General features: G+C 39.1%; 1 protein-coding gene across 2 annotated transcripts in view; it reads left to right on the top strand.

Annotated features, from left to right (window-relative positions):
* The window catches only part of UBE2E3 (ubiquitin conjugating enzyme E2 E3), a 91,085-nt gene extending 74,143 nt beyond the window's left edge, over positions 1-16,942 (top strand). For both annotated transcript variants that reach the window (XM_040357645.1, XM_040357644.1), the window contains exons 5-6: positions 2,206-2,353; positions 16,334-16,942. In XM_040357645.1, the coding sequence (XP_040213579.1) occupies positions 2,206-2,353; positions 16,334-16,431 (246 nt within the window). In that variant the 3' untranslated portion in view covers positions 16,432-16,942. The remainder of the gene's footprint in view (positions 1-2,205; positions 2,354-16,333) is intronic.
* Positions 16,943-19,603: the final 2,661 nt, after the last annotated feature.

Below are 19,603 nucleotides of genomic sequence, written 5' to 3'. Positions count from 1 at the left end.
TAAAACTGGCTGTGGGAGACAAATATAGAAGCATGGGATAAGACTTTAGTATTTTTAAATCTAACACAGCTAGAAATAATATGACGCTTAATGCAATTTTGAACGAGAAGGCGAAAGTATTTGTGCAGCCATATATGGGGTTGTATTGTGTTCCACGTTGCTGGTTTTTAAATGTGCCTGTTCTTTTGCAGCTTATGGGAAGGATTTTGCTGCTTCTTTTATAGGACACATTGAAATTCCAATTTAAGATTAATTTATCTCATTAGGAAAAATTTGTCTGCCCATCTTTGTTAAAATTGTGCAATACTAAAAACTTTATGCAAGTTTGCCACCAGCCTATCTTATTTGTGGATATAAAACAATGTGTGGGGCTTTTCCCATTACTGTAAAGGGAAAGGGGTACAATTGCTGTGACCACAGGTATTTTATAGGATGTCAGAAAAGTTGTGAATTTAATTATCACTCCCGATCCGATACCATTCACACCTTGGTAACAGTGTTGTGTTTTATCCAAAACGCTCAAGATTTCTATTCTATTACGTGCTGCCTGTTCACATTTGTTCATCATACAGCCATTTATTGCACAAAAAAGTACATGATCTTTAACATACTGAATCAAATTTTTTTTTCATGTATTCGGCTATGTGTGGCACTCCTAAGACACAGATGACTAAAGCCTGGTACACATGAGCTGAATGATGAGCTTTAAAAAGATTACTCAGCTTGCTCCCAGCTTTTGCAGCATATGAAATTTTTGTGCATCATGACAAAACGTTCTAGTTTTCTATTGAAATTATTTCAGGTTGCTCTCTAGAGATTTTCCCACATATTAAAGCCTTTACAAAACTTGGACGTGCCTATAACACAAACTACAGTGGAACTTCTTATTACGAGCATAATCCGTTCCAGGAAAATGCTCATAATCCAAAGTACTCAAACGCAAATCAAAACAAATTTCCCCATTGAAGTCAATGGAAACAAAAATAATTTGTTCCGCATTATCTTCAATGGCATGCAATACTGCATGCAGACAGAGGTGGGGTGCACCGGAGAGCCTTGGGAACAGACGAAAAGGCCAGAGGACAGTTCGGCTGACCTCGGAAAAGCTTGGGAACGGAGTATTTTCGTGTATTTCTGAGAATTCCTGAATGGCACTGATCCGCTCTTGCTCCCCCCTACCTCAGGCCAAACGCGGTATCACGCACAATGCTTTGGCCTAAATCCTGCTCGTTTTGCAAGACAACACTCACAAACCAAATTGGGGTTTTTAAAAATACAGTGCTCGTATTGCGAAATGCTCGTTAACCACGTTGCTCGCAATCTGAGGTTCCACTGTATATGCAGTTTTATGGGGACTGGTAGTGGGGTTGTGGGTAAAGCACTTGAACACCCGCATGAATTTTGGGTAGGAGGACTGTAATGATGATCAAATTATAGTGCCACTTGCATTCATTTTGGCTTACCATATACCACTCATTACTATCCATGTACAAAAGAGGAGTAGCTGGGTACCCTTTGGCTTATGGCCAAACACTTTTTATTGCTGCATAACATTTTTTTTTTATTAAAAAATGTTTGGCCCATGACAAATTTCAGACCCCAAGACTGCATGGTTATGTGAAATGACGGCAAGATGAAATTTGCGATAGTGTCAAAAAGTCATGATTCAATAAAGTTTTTGGTAGCAAGCCATTGGATCCCTGCTGTCCCTCCTCTTCATTATTAAATATATGAAGTAAAAGGAACCTATTTGAAATGACAGCATGCTGGACAAACCTAGCTTTTTATTAAAATAAATTTGATTTAAAAAAAAAAAACGATTTTTAAATCCCAAAAATGTGTTTTTTATATATATATATATATATATATATATCTCTCTATATATATATATATATATATATATATATATATATATATATATATATATATATATATATATATATATATATCTATATATATATATCATTGATTTATATCCACTCTGGCCACAAGTGTTGTGGCTTGTTCATTATTAATGGTATTTATATTACTTCTGGCATATAAATGTGGGTTGGAATATGCCCCAAAGATTGTTGTCGTTTCCTGGGGACTAAATAATCCTGTGCCCTTTTTGATATTCATATTGTAAAATCTGGAATATTGTGAAATTTGTAAAGTTGAGATTCCTTTTGATCCATGTGCTAAACGGTAACACATTTTTTCCAGGTTACGTTCCGCACCAGAATCTATCACTGTAATATCAACAGCCAAGGAGTAATCTGCTTGGATATTCTGAAGGACAACTGGAGTCCAGCACTCACTATATCAAAAGTTTTGCTATCTATTTGTTCCCTTCTGACAGACTGTAACCCTGGTACGTATACTTGCCCTGTTCTTGATGTGAAATTCTCACAGGTTAGCTGAAATCCAGATTTGTGTTTACGAGCGATTTACATGAGTCTTGTGAAGTTACTGTTGTGTGCAAATTTGGTTTGATTTGGAGCCAATCATCATCCTTCTCAGTACAACACCGCAAATGTTCTGAAAGTTTTTTTTTTTTTTTTTTTTTTTTTTTTTTGTCATTCAAGGCAACATGATTGATTTGTGTTTTTTTAGGCCCAGTTGGTTCTGTTAGTTGAGGACAGACAGATCCTAAGATTTTCTGCTTACTACTTTTAATTTGCTCTTTAGAAATACTGGATTAATACATTTTATGGATTATTGGAGGGAGTAGATCTAGTTCTAGCACATGCTATTCTTTCTCGTTGTTTTTTTCCCCCCTCTTGCCGATTCATTGACAGTAGTCAGTTTAGCAGAACAGCTTATAAATGTCTAGCCCCAGTATTGAATTATGTCGCTGCCTTATAGAGCTAAGAATATTTGCTTTTGTCTAGGACACATGAATAGTGTGTTTTTTTTGTTTTTGTTAATTAAAATTTTTCTTTTAAACGAAACATTGAAATTAGTAGACCTTTAGGCCTGGCATAAAATTTCCATTAGTATTGCATCTTGCTTGTCGTGCAAAGTATGCTGGTTAAAATAAAGCTCAAGTCAAGTAAATATAAATCATGTTGTGTCAGGTTGATTTGTTTGTTAAAAATCCAAATTCCAGACAAAACTTAACCTTAAAGAGGTTGTAAAACTCCAAGAAAAAAAAAACATGCATACATACTAGCTCATTATGAAATACTTGCTTTGGAACTATGCCCTGCTGCAGCGTTGGCACACCACTGACACGGCCAACATCTTTCCTGGAGTTACTTGTGGGTGCGCTGTGATTGGCTAGAGCTGCGATAATGTCACGCCCGCACATTTGCGTGGGTGCCACCAGTCACGGCACAGGCCCTGAAGAAACTGCCCAAGCGCATGCGCCGATAAAGGCGGCAGTGTTTATAGTAAATACTTCCTAAATGGTGCAACTTTAGGGGATATATTTACAGTACCTACAGGCCTTCATTTTATGCTTACCTGTAGGTACAATTAAAGAGGAAGACTTTACTTCCTCTTTAAGGTGTTTTGGTAAACCCAGGAGCCTGCATTCACTATATCTGGTCTCCCACAGTACACAAAACATGGGAATGCAATTATTTTAGTAAATATAAACTGCTAAATATCTTTCTCATCAGCAGTATATAGCAGTCTTGTGACGTTTATCAGTGTCTGGTAAAAGCTTGTAGGGGGAGCTCTGACTGTCCTTTGAGACTGACCCTCAGTCTGGACAGTGCTGATCACATGCACCCTCCCAAGAATGAAAAAAAAATTCTAGCAATACACACCAAACAGAGTGTGCAGAGTGCCCCCAAGGCATCAGTGGATAGCTTGGGGACAGTGGAAGCAGGGCTGGATCAGAGAAGACAGATTTAAACAGCCTTTTTCCACAATGCAGGGGATTAACCTCTTAAGTGCCACATTGAGTATAACAAGCATCCTTTGCTGCATATACAGATTGATTTTACTGTTGTGGGTTTGGTAACACTTTTTTGTGTATATTTTGCCAACCCTGGTTCCATCCTCCCACCCCATAAACATGCTAATTACATTTTTAAATAAAACCTTTCCATTTTCACTACATACCTTATATTAAACTCATGCTATGCAATGCGGGCAGATCATGACTGGTATGAAAGCCCAGAAGGATGCTATACTGGAAACACAGGAGTGCTGTTGTGAATGAAGCCTTAGGCCTCATTCACACTGGTAGTCCTGCATTTAGATCAGACTTCCCAGATGACTTCTTTGTTTGGATTTTCAAAAAATAAATAAATCAATTTCTATTCCTTCCAGATCACATTTTCCTGTATAGTGAAACCTCGGATTGCGAGTCATGCGGGTTAACAAGCATTTTGCAATAAGAGCTTTTATTTTTTTAAATCCTGACTCAGTTTGCGAGTGTCTGTCAAACGAGCAGGATTTAAGCCTCTGCAGTGTGCAGTACTGCATTTGGCCAGAGGTGTGGGGGCGTCTGAGCCGTTCGGAAATACTTGGAAATATTCCTGAGCCTTTCAGCCGCGCTTCCCTTAGTATTTCCGAGGCTCTCCGGTGCCCCCCCCCCCTCACCTCTATGGCATGCAATACCGCATGTGGCCAGAAGTCAATGCGGAAGAAATTATTTTAATTTTCCATTGAATTCTATGGGGAAACTCTCTTTGGTATGCAAGTGCTTTGGATTATGCTTGAAATCCAAAGTTCCACTGTATTTAGATGTTCCAGATTTAGCAGGTTTAGCTGTACTAAGATGGGTTTTCCGCTGTTTTATAGTGTCTAACCGGATCCTGCACACAGATTTCTATTTTGCTTAAATGCGGCTAAACTGACTGTACCTATTGGCACCATTGAAAAATCATTACTTGCATTTAGAAATGTCTAAACGCAGGTTTAACAGTGCCAGTGTGACTGACTTCTCACAGCTAAAGTCATAGCATAGAGCAGCAAACTGTCATCCTATAGGAAACAAATAATAATTCAAGCCAATTAGAGAGCTGTCATTGTATTCGAACAGACTAAACACTGACTCCTGAAAGTAAAGTGGATTTTTACACAACCTCACAGCTGCTATCTAGAAACTGTTGAAGAGCTACGATGTAAGGGGTGCAATGAAGAGCTTACAGAATCCTCTATGCACAGGAATAGCAAGGGTCACTTTAATGTCTGAGAGTTCTGCCATTCCTTCCTGGTGCCTGTCAAATGGATAGGAAGCATTGGAAAAAATTCCCTAACAGGGTCTTATACAATAATGAAAAGAAAGTATTAGAAAAATATTTTGGCTAAGGCTCTTCAATACTGGGCACTTTTACCCCCTTCCTGCCCTGTGCCAATTTTCAGCTTTAAGTGCTGTCACACTTTTAAATGACAATTGTGCGGTCATACAACACCGTACCCAAACAAAATATTTATTATTGTTTTTCACACAAAGATTTTTCTTTTGGTGGTATTTAATCACCGCTGGCAGGGCTCGACAAAATCCGGGCGCCAGGTCGCAATTGCGACAAGAAATTGTGACCTGGCGCCAGCCAGTAATTGAGGCGGCCTCAATTACGGGCCTGCGGCGGGGGGAGGTGGGGGCGCATGGAGGCACAGGATCCTGTGTCTCCGTGCGCCCCCACCTCCCCCGCCGCACGGTAGTTGAGGCCACGGCTTTGCGGCCTTGTGAAGTCTCAAGCTTCCTTCTGTGACCTGGCGCCATCTGGTGGTGGCCGTTGGCATTACAAGTAAAACCAGTTCTAATGTATAATTTTTCACTGTTTTCACTGCCATCTCCTTCCCTCTAATTAGAACCCCCAAACATTATATATATTTTTTATTCTAACACCCTAGAGAATAAAATGGCGATCGTTGCAATACTTTCTGTCACGCTGTATTTGCGCAGCAGTCTTACAAGCGCACTTTTTTTGTGGGAATTTTTTTTTTTTTTTTTTCAATTTAAAAATAAGACAGTAAAGTTATCACAATTTTTTTTATATTGTGAAAGATAATGTTACGCCGAGTAAATTGATACCCAATTGATAATGTCACGCTTCAAAATTGCGTCCGCTCGTGGAATGCCGACAAACTTTTACACTTTAAAATCTCCATAGGCAAAGTCTAAAAAATTCTACAGGTTGCATGTTTTGAGTTATAGAGGAGGTCTAGAGCTAAAATGATTGCTCTCGCTCTAACGATCGTGGCGATACCTCACATGTGTGGTTTGAATACTATGTGTTACGTATGTGTTCGCTTCTGCGTGTGAGCTCGTCGGGACGGGGCATGCGTTTTCTGGCTCCTAACTTTTTTAGCTGGCTCCTAGATTCCAAGCAAATTTGTCAAACCCTGACCACTGGGATTTTTGTTTTTGGGATTTTTGCTTAAAAAATAAAAAATGATTTAAAAAAAAAAAAAAGTTTTTCCGAAAATTTTGTAAAGAAGTAATTTTTTTTCTTTCACGGATGAGGTGACACTGATGGGTGACACTGAAAGGCACCACTGACTTGCATCACTGATGGGCACAGATTAGCGTCACTGGGCACAGACTGGCATCACTTCTGGGCACTGTTAGGGCCGCACTGATTATCAGGGCACTGTTGATCAGTGCCCTGATTATCTGTACAGGTCACCCCTGTAAGGAAATGCTGCTGGATCGGCTTGCCTCTCCTCACACTCTGCCAGTGTGAGACAAGCGCTGACAACTGGCATTTTCTTGTTTAGATCTGATCAGATGTGATTGGACAGCTGATCACATGGGTAAAGAACCTCCTTATCGGCTCTTTACCGAGATCGGGATCGCGATGTGTCCAAGTGACATGGCATGCCTGTGATTGCGGCGCTCCCCCGCAAGTGCAACAGCGTGGTGAGGCGACATCATATGATGTCATCCGAGAACAAGGGAGCATCCCGACTGCCGTAATTTTTCTATACGACGGGCAGGAGGCAGTGTCCACTAGCTTTTACGGATTGTCTTGATTTTCTGCTTCCCGAGTGTAAAATAATTTTTTTGCCAAATGAGCTTCAAATACCAGATCAGCAAAGCAGCACCTTGTTTTTATTAATTTGACAAATATAAATGGCATATTTGTCTTGGAAAATGTTACAACAAGCAAGAATGCTTTCTGCCATGATCATTTCTGAAACGACAGCTTTGCTTCATTGAGTATACTTGCAAATTTGAATTGCATATCTTTGTGTTTCCTGTAAATGATGTTCTTGCATTCCTAATTTCAGGGCAGAACAGATGGTGAAGGTTTCATTTTAAGTAATGTGTCCAATAAAATACCTATACTGCCAACTGTACATGGAGTGTTTTTAAGATCTTTTTTTTAAAGGTGATCCGTTTTGAGTTTAAAATGGTACTCTGTGGCTTATGTAAAAAACTGAGAAAAAATAAAGGGAGGCTCCACTCATAAGTGTTTAATGAGGACCTAAGCTCTGAAAGCTGTGGCCAAAAATGAGAGGACAAAGGGCATGTCACCAGTATTGCCTTCTTATCGCCCTGCAGCTAATCTTTCCCCATTATAGATAATAGAAATTCCGCGCCAAATTACTTAAATCAAAGTGCAATGTGATTTAAATATTAAATAAATACTACATTCAAATAAAATAAAAGTAAGCTGCTCCTCTGCAAATCTAGTGATACTTAATAGGAATATTTGTGGAAGATGAGGGCGCTAATACGTGATGAATTGTGTGTTAAACACTCCTTAACATACAAATGCAAATATTGGAATACATTTAAATAATGATAAATTATCATGTGTGAAAAATAGTGATGAGTCCAACATCCAAATAGTATCACCACAGTATACGCAATATATACTATTAAGTAGTCCCAATAATTAGATTCCAATCTCTCCAGTGCACAAACACTTGAAAAAAGTGATGCAAATCTTGCTTATAGTGAGATGCTCCTTTACCAGATGCGATACTTTATGATCACCCAAAAGTGCTCAAATTAGTTGCTGCGCTTACCAGTTGTATCTGACTTCTTTTGTGAGAAAGAAAGTCAGATAAAGCTTTTGCAGGATAGTGCCTGCATACACACCAATCGGACAGGATACACTGCAAATAGCTCTTGCTCGGAGTTATTGATACAATATGAAAGAGAGAATATAGACTTCCATCGCATAATACTGTATATTTATTTTAAAATAGTCGAATAAAAAACGGCCAAATGGCCTCTTATAATAAAAGGTGCCTGTCCCGGGGCTGCTCGCTTGTCAAAGTGTCTATTTCGCTACATTCACCACCCCCGTGGTAGCGTGCGTCCCACTCGGCAACAATACAGCACCCGGATTTCCAGGAACTGGCGTCGGGTAACACGTGACCAGGTCTGACAAAAAGCAGCCTTGATCCACCTGCTGGCTTGTTGACAATTTTTGACCAATTTGGTCCTATTTTTTGGTATTTTGCCAAGGGGCCCCTTAAGATCCCAGAAATCACCCCAGGGTGCCACAGCAACCTTGTTGAAAAAGGCTGCCTTGGATCTCACTGCAAATATACAGCTGTGGGGTTTTAGGTATACCAGAAAGCACATTGCTATTTTTAGATGACATTTCATACACAAGTATGTTTTGTATGGTACTGCTTGGGTGCAATTATGTATGTTATAGCACAGAAAATCTTCACTTTTTGAAGTTCAGTGTTAATCTGTCTAAAACTTGAGAGTGATTATAGGAATAAATTACAGGCAAACGGTATCAGATGTAATCATTAGAGCCCCAATGTCCCAGAGGTGTTCCAATAGACTACTTCCAACACGTCTCAATGTCTAAGTATCCAGCTATAGAAAATCTGACACCCAAGCACCACAGCATAGTTTTGTCTGTATGAAAATGGTAGTGAAACCACCAAGATTAGTAGTGTTTCCATGCTGACCTCACTAATTGTATTAAACCCTTTAAAGTTATATTATCAGTCAAGATTTTCTTGTTAGATTTAGGGGTATGTTCATGGTGTAGCTTTACTTCGTAGTTAAAAAAAAAAAAAAAAAACCTAGTGCTGTGATATCTACCTCACAACTTTTGTGCTGCCCTTTAGCCTTAGATGAAAATAAAGTTGCAGTTTGATTACTATGCTCTAAATATGTGCAAATACATTGTTTGTAAATGCGGGGAACTGCCCGTGTCTGAATGCGCAGGTGCATTGCTCCTGAGTAACCTAGCAGCCACAATAATTTTGTTGTATGAGTTTACCAGTGGAGTGGAAATAAAGTATTGTAAACTTGGGTATCCCCGGTATCACTGTCAAAGTTACTTTTTCAGTGATGCAAACCTAGGTAAGTACAGCACCATCTACAAGCCGGAGAGTGACAACCACATCCCTTTTCAGCATGAAGAGGAATGTGGCACCTGTGTGTGTGACACCTGCCAGCTATCATGTGCAAAGGGCAAGCCACATTCTGTATTTCAGACGATTTTTGTGTATGGTTGACTGTCATTCCTCTGATATTGCAGTGGTGTATTGTTTTTTACTTTTATTTGCTAAGTTTGTGTTAGAAATGTAACAATTCCTGCCTACAATGTTCTTAGATGTCTGGTATGTGAAATAAAATTAACCAACAGAAACAGAAAACAAACTAGACATGAATGGAAGCCATCTCTAGTGATTTATGGGCACAAATCCCATGTTTTAGTGTAATATACATTGGGAGCAAGAAAACTATTTTGTCTTTTACCTTGATTATATCTCAAAATAACTTATTGCATCATGCTCCATGCCTCTTTCGTATGTCACTTACCATCAGTTAAGTATATTCTCTGGGTAACCTCATTGCTCTAGTTGCTTGTTCAAGCTTAGGCCTTTGCCCTCTAACCAGTTATCAGACCCTAGGTGTTAAGTCAGTGTTTCTCAGATTTATTATGCAAGTACACTATGTGCTCCACTATAATACATCCCCAATTCCAAAAAAAGTTGGAAATAAAAATGTAATGCAATGATTTGCAAATCTTATAAACCCATATTTTATTTGCAATGAAAATGGAAAACATTAAATGTTTAAACTGAGAAAATTTACCATTTTGAAAAGTAATTTTGAAATTGATGGCAGCAACACATCTCAAAAAATGTTGACAGGGCTAAGTTTATCACAGTGTAGCATCCTCACTTTTAACAACACTGGTGGTTATTTATGAAAGGCAAATCCACTTTGCACTGCAAGTGCACCTGAAAGTGCAGTCGATTTAGATCAGAGGGGGACATGCAAGGAAAAAGAAAACAAAGTATTTTAGCTTGCACATGATTAGATGTTAAAATCGTCAGAGCTTCCCCCTCATTTCAGATTTACAGCGACTGCACTTCCAAGTGCACTTGCAGTGCAAAGTGGATTTGCCTTTTCGGAAATAACCCCCTTTGTAAACCTCTGGGAGCTGAGGAGACCAGTTGCTGGCATTTTGAGAGAGGAATGTTTTCCCATTTATTGCCTGATATAGGACAACCACTCAACAGTCCTGGGTGTTCTTTGTCCTATTTTTTTGTTTCAAGATGCACCACATATTTTCAATTGGTGAAAGGTCTGGACTGCAGGCAGGCCAGTTAAGCACTCAGACTCTTCTACTGTGAAGCCACATGCTGTTGTCTTAGATGCAGTATGTGGTTCAGCTTTGTCCTGCTGAAATATGCAAGTCCTTCCCTGAAAGACGTCAACTGGATGGGAGCATAATCTGCTCTAAAACCTGGATATAACTTTCAGCATTGGTGTCTTTCCAGATGTGCAAGCTGCACATTCCATAAGCACTATTGCACCCCACATCATCAGAGATGCAGGCTTTCGAACTGGACACTGAAGCCTAAAGGTCTCTTGTCCTCTTTAGTTTGAAGGATGCTGAGCCAATGGTTGCAAAAAAAATTAAAATTTTGATTTATCTGACCACCGAACAGTTTTCCACCCGGAGAAGACTGGCGTTTCTGGATCATGTTTAGATATGGTTTCTTTTTGAATTAAAGTTTTAACTTGCATTTTTGGATGGCACAGCAAGCTGTGTTCAGACAGTGATTTTTGCATGTATTCCAGAGCAACATGCAGTGATGTACAGTTGTGTTCAAAATTATTCAACCCCCCACTGAAATTGATTGTTTTGGCCAGTTTGACATTGATTTTGATCATCCTGTCATCCTGCTTACAATTAAATCAAAGAGGCACGTGTAGGTCAGACAAATATAACATAACATTTATAATGAAATAACCACAAATGTCTTTTCTGTGCTCACACCATTATCAGTTTTATTCAACCCCCAAGTGACATTCAATCTTAGTACTTAGTACAACATCCTTTTACAGTTATAACAGCTTTTAAACGTGAAGCATAGCTTGACACAAGTGTCTTGCAGCGATCTACGGGTATCTTCGCCCATTCGTCATGGGCAAAAGCCTCCAGTTCAGTCACATTCTTAGGCTTGCGCACTGCAACTGCTTTCTTTAAGTCCCACCAGAGGTTCTCAATCGGATTTAAGTCTGGTGACTGCGATGGCCACTCCAAAATGTTCCAGCCTTTAATCTGCAACCATGCTCTAGTGGACTTGGAGGTATGCTTGGGATCATTGTCCTGTTGAAAGGTCCAACGTCTCCCAAGCCTCAGGTTTGTGATGGACTGCATGACATTGTTATCCAATATCTCCTGGTACTGAAGAGAATTCATGGTACCTTGCACACGCTGAAGCTTCCCTGTACCTGCAGAAGCAAAACAGCCCCAAAGCATGATTGAACCCCCGCCATGCTTCACAGTAGGCAAGGTGTTCTTTTCATCATAGGCCTTGTTCTTCCTCCTCCAAACATAGCATTGATCCATGGGCCCAAACAGTTTCATCAGTCCACAGAACACAATCCCAAAACGTCTGTGGTTTGTCCACATGACTTTTGGCATACTGCAGTCGACTCTTCTTATTCTTTGGAGACAGCAAGGGGGTGCGCCTGGGAGTTCTGGCATGGAGGCCTTCATTACGCAGTGTGCGCCGTATTGTCTGAGCAGAAACTTCAGTTCCCACATCTGACATATATTTTCTCAGTTCCTCAGCAGTCACACGGGGACTTTTCTCCACTCTACGCTTCAGGTAGCGCACAGCAGGCGAAGTCAGCATCTTCTTTCTGCCACGACCAGGTAGCGTTTCAACAGTGCCCTTTGGCTTGAATTTGCGAATGATGCTTCCTATGGTGTCTCTTGGTATGTTTAACATCTTTGCAATCTTCTTATAGCCATTGCCCTTCCTGTGAAATGTATTCACCTCTTCTCTTGTCTTCCTGGACCATTCTCTTGACCTCACCATGTTTGTAACCACACCAGTAAATGTCTAGAAGGAGCTGAGTATCACAGTCCTTTTTAAAGCTGCCTAATTGGTGCTTATTAGGCTTTATTGCTGCTCCCTGACATCCACAGGTGTTTTCAATACCTGATTGTAAACACTTCAATGAACCTCTGTTCTTCAGAGTGGTAGTCTTTAAGGGGTTGAATAATTGTGTAAATGAAGAATTCACAAAATAAATATTTACTACTGTATTACAAAACCGATTGATGTCATTTTAGTTGCATATGGTTCTTTAAGAAGTCCTTGTAGGATTTCATTCTGAATACAATTACAAATGTACACTAAATTCCCTAAAACCCTTTACAGCATTGGGGGGTTGAATAATTTTGAACACAACTGTATATACAGTGCCTTGCAAAAGTATTCGGCCCCCTTGAACTTTGCGACCTTTTTCCACCTTTCAGGCTTTAAACATAAAGATATAAAACTGTAATTTTTTTTGGAGAATCAACAACAAGTGGGACACAATCATGAAGTGGAATGAAATTTTATTAGATATTTCAAACTTTTTTAACAAATAAAAAACTGAAAAATTGGGCGTGCAAAATTATTCAGCCCCTTTACTTTCAGTGCAGCCAACTCTCTCCAGAAGTTCAGTGAGGATCTCTGAATGATCCAATGTTGACCTAAATGACTAATGATGATAAATGGAATCCACCTGTGTGTAATCAAGTCTCCGTATAAATGCACCTGCACTGTGATAGTCTCAGAGGTCCGTTTAAAGCGCAGAGAGCATCATGAAGAACAAGGAACACACCAGGCAGGTCTGAGATACTGTTGTGGAGAAGTTTACAGCCGGATTTGGATACAAAAAGATTTCCCAAGCTTTAAACATTCCAAGGAGCACTCTGCAAGCGATAATATTGAAATGGAAGGAGTATCAGACCACTGCAAATCTACGAAGACCTGGCCGTCCCTCTAAACTTTCAGCTCATACAAGGAGAAGACTGATCAGAGATGCAGCCAAGAGGCCCATGATCACTCTGGATGAACTGCAGAGGTCTAAAGCTAAGGTGGGAGACTCTGTCCATAGGACAACAATCGGTTGTATACTGCACAAATCTGGCCTTTATGGAAGAGTGGCAAGAAGAAAGCCATTTCTTAAAGATATCCATAAAAAGTGTTGTTTAAAGTTTGCCACAAGCCACCTGGGAGACACACCAGACATGTGGAAGAAGGTGCTCTGGTCAGATGAAACCAAAATCAAACTTTTTGGCAACAATGCAAAACGTTATGTTTGGCGTAAAAGCAACACAGCTCCTCACCCTGAACACACCATCCCCACTGTCAAACATGGTGGTGGCAGCATCATGGTTTGGGCCTGCTTTTCTTCAGCAGGGACAGGGAAGATGGTTAAAATTGATGGGAAGTTGGATGGAGCCAAATACAGGACCATTCTGGAAGAAAACCTGATGGAGTCTGCAAAAGACCTAAGACTGGGACGGAGATTTGTCTTCCAACAAGACAATGATCCAAAACATAAAGCAAAATCTACAATGAAATGGTTCACAAATAAACATATCCAGGTGTTAGAATGGCCAAGTCAAAGTCCAGACCTGAATCCAATCAAGAATCTATGGAAAGAACTGAAAACTGCTGTTCACAAACGCTCTCCATCCAACCTCACTGAGCTCGAGCTGTTTTGCAAGGAGGAATGGGAAAACCTTTCAGTCTCTCGATGTGCAAAACTGATAGAGACATACCCCAAGCGACTTACAGCTGTAATCGAAGCAAAAGGTGGCGCTACAAAGTATTAAATAAGGGGGCTGAATCATTTTGCACGCCCAATTTTTGAGTTTATTTGTTAAAGTTTGAAATGTCCAATAAATTTCGTTCCACTTCATGATTGTGTCCCACTTGTTGATTCTTCAAAAAAAAATTACAGTTTTATATCTTTATGTTTGAAGCCTGAAATGTGGCAAAAAATCGCAAAGTTCAAGGGGGCCGAATACTTTCGCAAGGGACTGTAGTTAGTCAGGTTGAAAAAAGACACAAGTTCAACCACAAGAAATAAAACAATAATAATATCGTACAATCACATATACCCAATTCTATACCCACAGTTGATCCAGAGGAAGGCAAAAACCCCCAGCAAAGCATGATCCAATTTGCTACAGCAGGGGAAAAAATTCCTTCCTGATCCCCCATGAGGCAATCTGATATTCTCCGAATCAACTTTACCTATAATTGTTAGTACCCAGTTATATTATGTACATTTAGGAAAGAATCCAGGCCTTTCTTAAAGCACTTTACTGAGCTGGCCAGAATCCCCTCTGGAGGGAGTCTATTCCACATTTTCACAGCTCTTACTGTGAAGAAACCTTTCTGTATATGGAGGTTAAATCTCTTTCCTCTAGACGTAAAGACTGCCCCCTTGTCCTCAGTGTTGACCGTAACGTGAATAACTCAACACCAAGTTCACTATATGGACCCCTTATATATTTGTACATATGACAGTATCATGCCTGTTTTCAATGCAATGCCACCTAAGGTCGAACGATCACGAGCATCCAGTATTGTGTTTCAGCCTTGTCCCTTGCGCAGAGATTTCTCCAGATTCTTACAATCTTTTAACGATATGTACTGTAGATGATGATATATTTAAAGTTTTTGCAATTTCACGTTAAACGTTATTCTGAAATTGTTCAACAATTTTAGAAGCAGCTTTTCAGATTGGCCCATCTTCGACATTCTGACTTTTTTTTTTTTTTTTATACTGAGCTATGTTACTGACCTATTGCCAATTAAACAAATTAGTTGAAAATATTCTTCCAGCTTTTCCATGTTGGTACCACTTACTTTGCCAGTTTGTTGTCCTGTCCTAACTTTTTTGAGACTTTTTGTTGTCCTCCATTTCAAACTTGCCGTATATACTCAAGTATAAGCCGAGTTTTTCAGCACTTTTTTTGTGCTAAAAACGTCCCCCTCGGCTTATACTCGAGTCGGGTTATCTGCCCATATTACGCCACAGTACATTGTAGCCTCCGATTCACAGCAGGGCTGTGTGTATAGAAAGTGTCTGCGCTGTCCCACCTCCTCCTCGTCCATGTAACGAACTTACAGTACATACAGGGATGTGTGTATAGGAAGTGTCAGCTTTGTTAGTGGATGGCGCAGACACTTCCTATATACACAGCCCTGTATGTACTGTAAGTTTATTGTTACGAGGATGAGGAGGCAGGACAGCGTGGACGGCGCATACACTTCCTATACACACAGCGTAAGTTTGTTACACTGGTGCTTTAAAATGTGTTTAATAATGTGAGTTCTGAAACCTTTATAAAGAGGCAATAATGTCAATAAAAAAGTCTACTTAAAATGGCGCAGGCTGAAATTAAGATGTGCGCAGCACCTTGGATTCAGTATAAATGCTTGGTGGGTATTTAATATAAACGAATCATGCTTGCAATGGGCACATTGAGGCTGAAAATGGGCACAGTGAGGAAGCAGATGGGCATTGTTGACCCTCTTTCCACTTACAGTGGCTGCTTCATTCTCACCCTAGGCGTATACTCGAGTCAATATGTTTTTCCATTTTTTTTTTTTTTTTTTTGTGGTAAAATTGGGTGCCTTGGCTTATATTCGGGTCGGCTTATATTCGAGTATATGCAGTACCTTTTTTTTTTTATTAAAATGGTAAATTTTTGTAGTTTAAACATTTTTGATATTTGTACATTTTCTATTGTAAATAAAATATGAGTTTGACATTTGCAAATTATTTCATTCTGCTTTTTTATATAGGGTTTTTTTTTTTTTTTTTTTTTTTTTTACACAGCTTCACAACTTTTTAAGAATTGGGGTTGTTCGATCCTGCGATCTAAATACTTCCTAAAGTTTTCTTATTCATATGTACCCCTTTTCAGTTACCTCTAATCACTTGTAAATGTTTCCTGATCAAGGTTTTAATGTCAAAAATTCCTACTTGGATCTGTTTGAGTTTGATTTATTATTTGTTCTTCTTTTCACCCTAAACTCGCATTGACTGGAGGCTTTTCACAGTGGCCTTTGTTTTTGTGCTGATTATATTCTTGATGGATTTTTTTTTTTTTTTTTACTATAATGTTCTTTTCCTTTGCCTTTTTTTCAGCTGACCCCCTGGTTGGAAGCATAGCCACTCAGTATTTGACCAACAGAGCAGAGCATGACAGGATAGCCAGACAGTGGACCAAGAGATACGCCACATAAACTGTACAGTTTGAAGAAGCACAAGGCATCTGTACAATGTGCAACACATCTTTATAGCCTTTACAATACGGACTTCTGTGTATATGTTATACTGATTCTACTCTCTGCTTTTATCCTATACGGTATACTGCCCCAGGAGTTAAATGCTATCAAGAGTAGAACTTTGTAGCTGTAGATTTAGTAATGTTAAAATGCCTACTTGCAAGTCTTGCTTCTTTGGGATATCAAAACGTATTTTGTGATGTACTAAGGATACCGTTCCAAACCAAATATTATAGTGCATTTTAGCCTAATTCATTATCTGTATGACGTTATTAAAGTTTAGCTGTAGATTACTAGAGGATATGTCATTTGTATTAAACCCAGAAATATTTCCAATTATGTGGTACACGCTGTTGTGAAAACTGTTTTACCTTTGTCAGTTTGTACTGAAAGGATTTCCTTTTATCCCTTTGTAGCTCAGAGAGCACCCAATGTATTATCCCAACACACAATAAACATGTTCCCTAAAGTGTAGTTTCTTTGCTTTCACATGTGGAGGTCAATGTACAATCGCAGTGACACAGTATCGGGTTTAATTTCAAGATTGCACTGTGAATTAATTCTTTACAGTCTCCGAGGAATTGAGTTATCTATTTTTTTTTTTTTTTTCAGATTTTTCTTGTAGTGTTTTTTTTCATTAATAGCAGCTGTAATTTGTTTTGTTCTGCTGTAAAATACTGATACTGTGTGTGCACATGTCTATGTTTGAATTACTAAATGAAGTTTGATTGTTGCAGAACAAAAGGTAAAAATTGATATTCGTAGCATTTGTATATGCTGGTTATTCATTATAATCAGTTGTATTTTGTTTTTGATAAATGCTGATGAGATGAATGCCAAGGTCTTTAGTCACTAGAGCTTTGGCAGTGAAATCTCTGGGATTGAATTGTCTTCCTGCTGCAGGCATTGCAGTGATATCTTACTTATTTTATATTCGAACGAATGCAACAGTAGTGATGAGAGTCCCCCTTCTGTAGCAGAAGAATGAAGATTCCAAGGCGAGGGAAACACAGGTATACTACAGTGGTAAGTTGTTGTTGTTGTCAAACTTCCACAAAAGAACATACCGTATTTATCGGCGTATAACACGCACAGGCGTATAACGCGCACCCTAACTTTAAGAGGGAAGTTTCAAGGAAAAAACTTTCCACAGCTTCCTGCGTATAACACGCAGGCACAATTTACCCTCTATTTAGAGGGTGAAAAAGTGAGTGTTTTATACGCCAATAAATACAGTATTTGTAATTTATCAACCTTTCTCAACATGCAACAAATGCAAAAATATCAGCTTTGGGTGGGCTTGCACTTAAAATCAAAGACGATACCTGTGCCATGTTCCTGGTTTGTTGAGGAAGCCCAAATCTTTGGACTCTGGAAAGCGCAAGGCCCTTGAGACGGTGGGCATGGTTTGTTCAAACATTACAATGTAACAGGGTGACACTAAGATATGGGCAGCCTCACATATTCCATATTTTTATTTAAAGTAATGAGAGATAAGTTTTTAAATCTTGTTACATTTGGCAGTCACTTAATGGGGAAGGTTTTAGTCTTTTTGCCATCAAATTATCCTTTCTATCTGATTATTGCAGGACTGATGCATAATAGCTGATGAGAATGTAAACAGTGATGTTGCTGTAGTTACCAATCGTATTCCAGTTGGCTGCCTAGCGCTGGTTGGATAAAGAAAGAAAAGAATGGTAGTACAAATGCTTTAAAAAGAAGAAAAAGAGCCAAACTTGAGAGTACAGCTGTTGCTTAAATTGAACTGGGGTGGTAAAGCAATTGGTAGGTAGGCCTTTCTTTATGTTCACAGAGCTATCAAAGCTGACCTTAACTCACAATGAACTGATTTCAAATTAAAGGGATGTGTAATTTTTGTGGAGATTTTTATTAAATTGGATGATTTTGGTTTAGTTATTCAAATGTTCTAAAATTTTGAATGCTGCATTGAATGTCTTACAGTAGTTAACAAGAACTACATACGGGGTTGGACATATAGATTCTCCTGCAGACATTTGGAGCCCAGGGTGACTCAGAAAGCTGAGACTTCGGCAGGAACCAGCTGAATTTGTGGCTGTCCCTATTGGACAGAAGTCGATTGTTAGATCAACTTGTGCCAAACGGGAATGTCAAGAAAGTTTTTTGTCAATCAGCAGCTGCTGTCATAATACATTGGGGTTTATTTACTAAATGCAAGTATAGTTTGAAAGTGCAGTTGCTCCAGAGCTTGGTAAATAAGGTAAAGCTTCACTTTGTAAAGAATATCCAATCACGTGCAAGGGCTCATTATTGGATGATGGAAATCAACAGAGATTTCCCTCATTTACGAAGATCTGGAGCAACTGCACTCACAAAGTATTTGCCCTTAGTAAATCAATCCCAATGTCTCAGGGAGGGGAAACGCCATTCACCTTACTTGTGTGGGTGGTGGAATGTTGTTGTGTTTTTTTTTTTTTTTTTTTTTTTTTTAGCCCACTGGCTGAATGAAAAAAAAAACACATCTGTGTGAATGTCCCTTTGGCCCATTCATTACCTTTTTAATGAATGGGCCACATATACTCTGTACTTGTATATGTACTATTGATTACATGGGCCAATGATCACAATGTTATGACCCCACAGTTCTTTATCATGGATGTTCAAATGAAGGAAAGGTGAAAGAAAAGGTTAATGCTAGTGTATTATTGATTGGTACTGTATACTCACAAATACCAGATTTTTTTTTTTTTTTTACCTTTTGATCCAAAATATTGAATGTTAAAGATGCTCATTAGGCCCCTTTCACACTTTTGTGACTTTGGACATCAGAGTCGCATGACAAGTCACACCCCATGATTCCCAATGATAACCATAACCATCTGTGATAACCATAACCATCTGTGCAACTTCAAAGTAGTCCTTATACTACTTTGGTCTGACTTTGAGTTGTGGTCCATAGACCTCAAGTTTACACAGGCTTGCCAAAAAATTGCATAACTTTGAGATCACACAAGTGTGAAAGGGGCCTAAGTGTCATTCATTGAGGAAAATCCTACACTACTGAATAGCTTTAAAGTGAAACTGTGGCCAGGCTATTAGCATTCATATTTTCTTAACAAGCACTAAATCCACTTTGAAACAGGTCCTCACT

The sequence above is a fragment of the Rana temporaria genome, chromosome 6 (genome assembly GCF_905171775.1).
Source record: "Rana temporaria chromosome 6, aRanTem1.1, whole genome shotgun sequence".
Taxonomy (NCBI): domain Eukaryota; kingdom Metazoa; phylum Chordata; class Amphibia; order Anura; family Ranidae; genus Rana; species Rana temporaria.
Note: the sequence above shows the minus strand (reverse complement) of the source record. Positions and strands in the feature narration are given on the sequence as shown.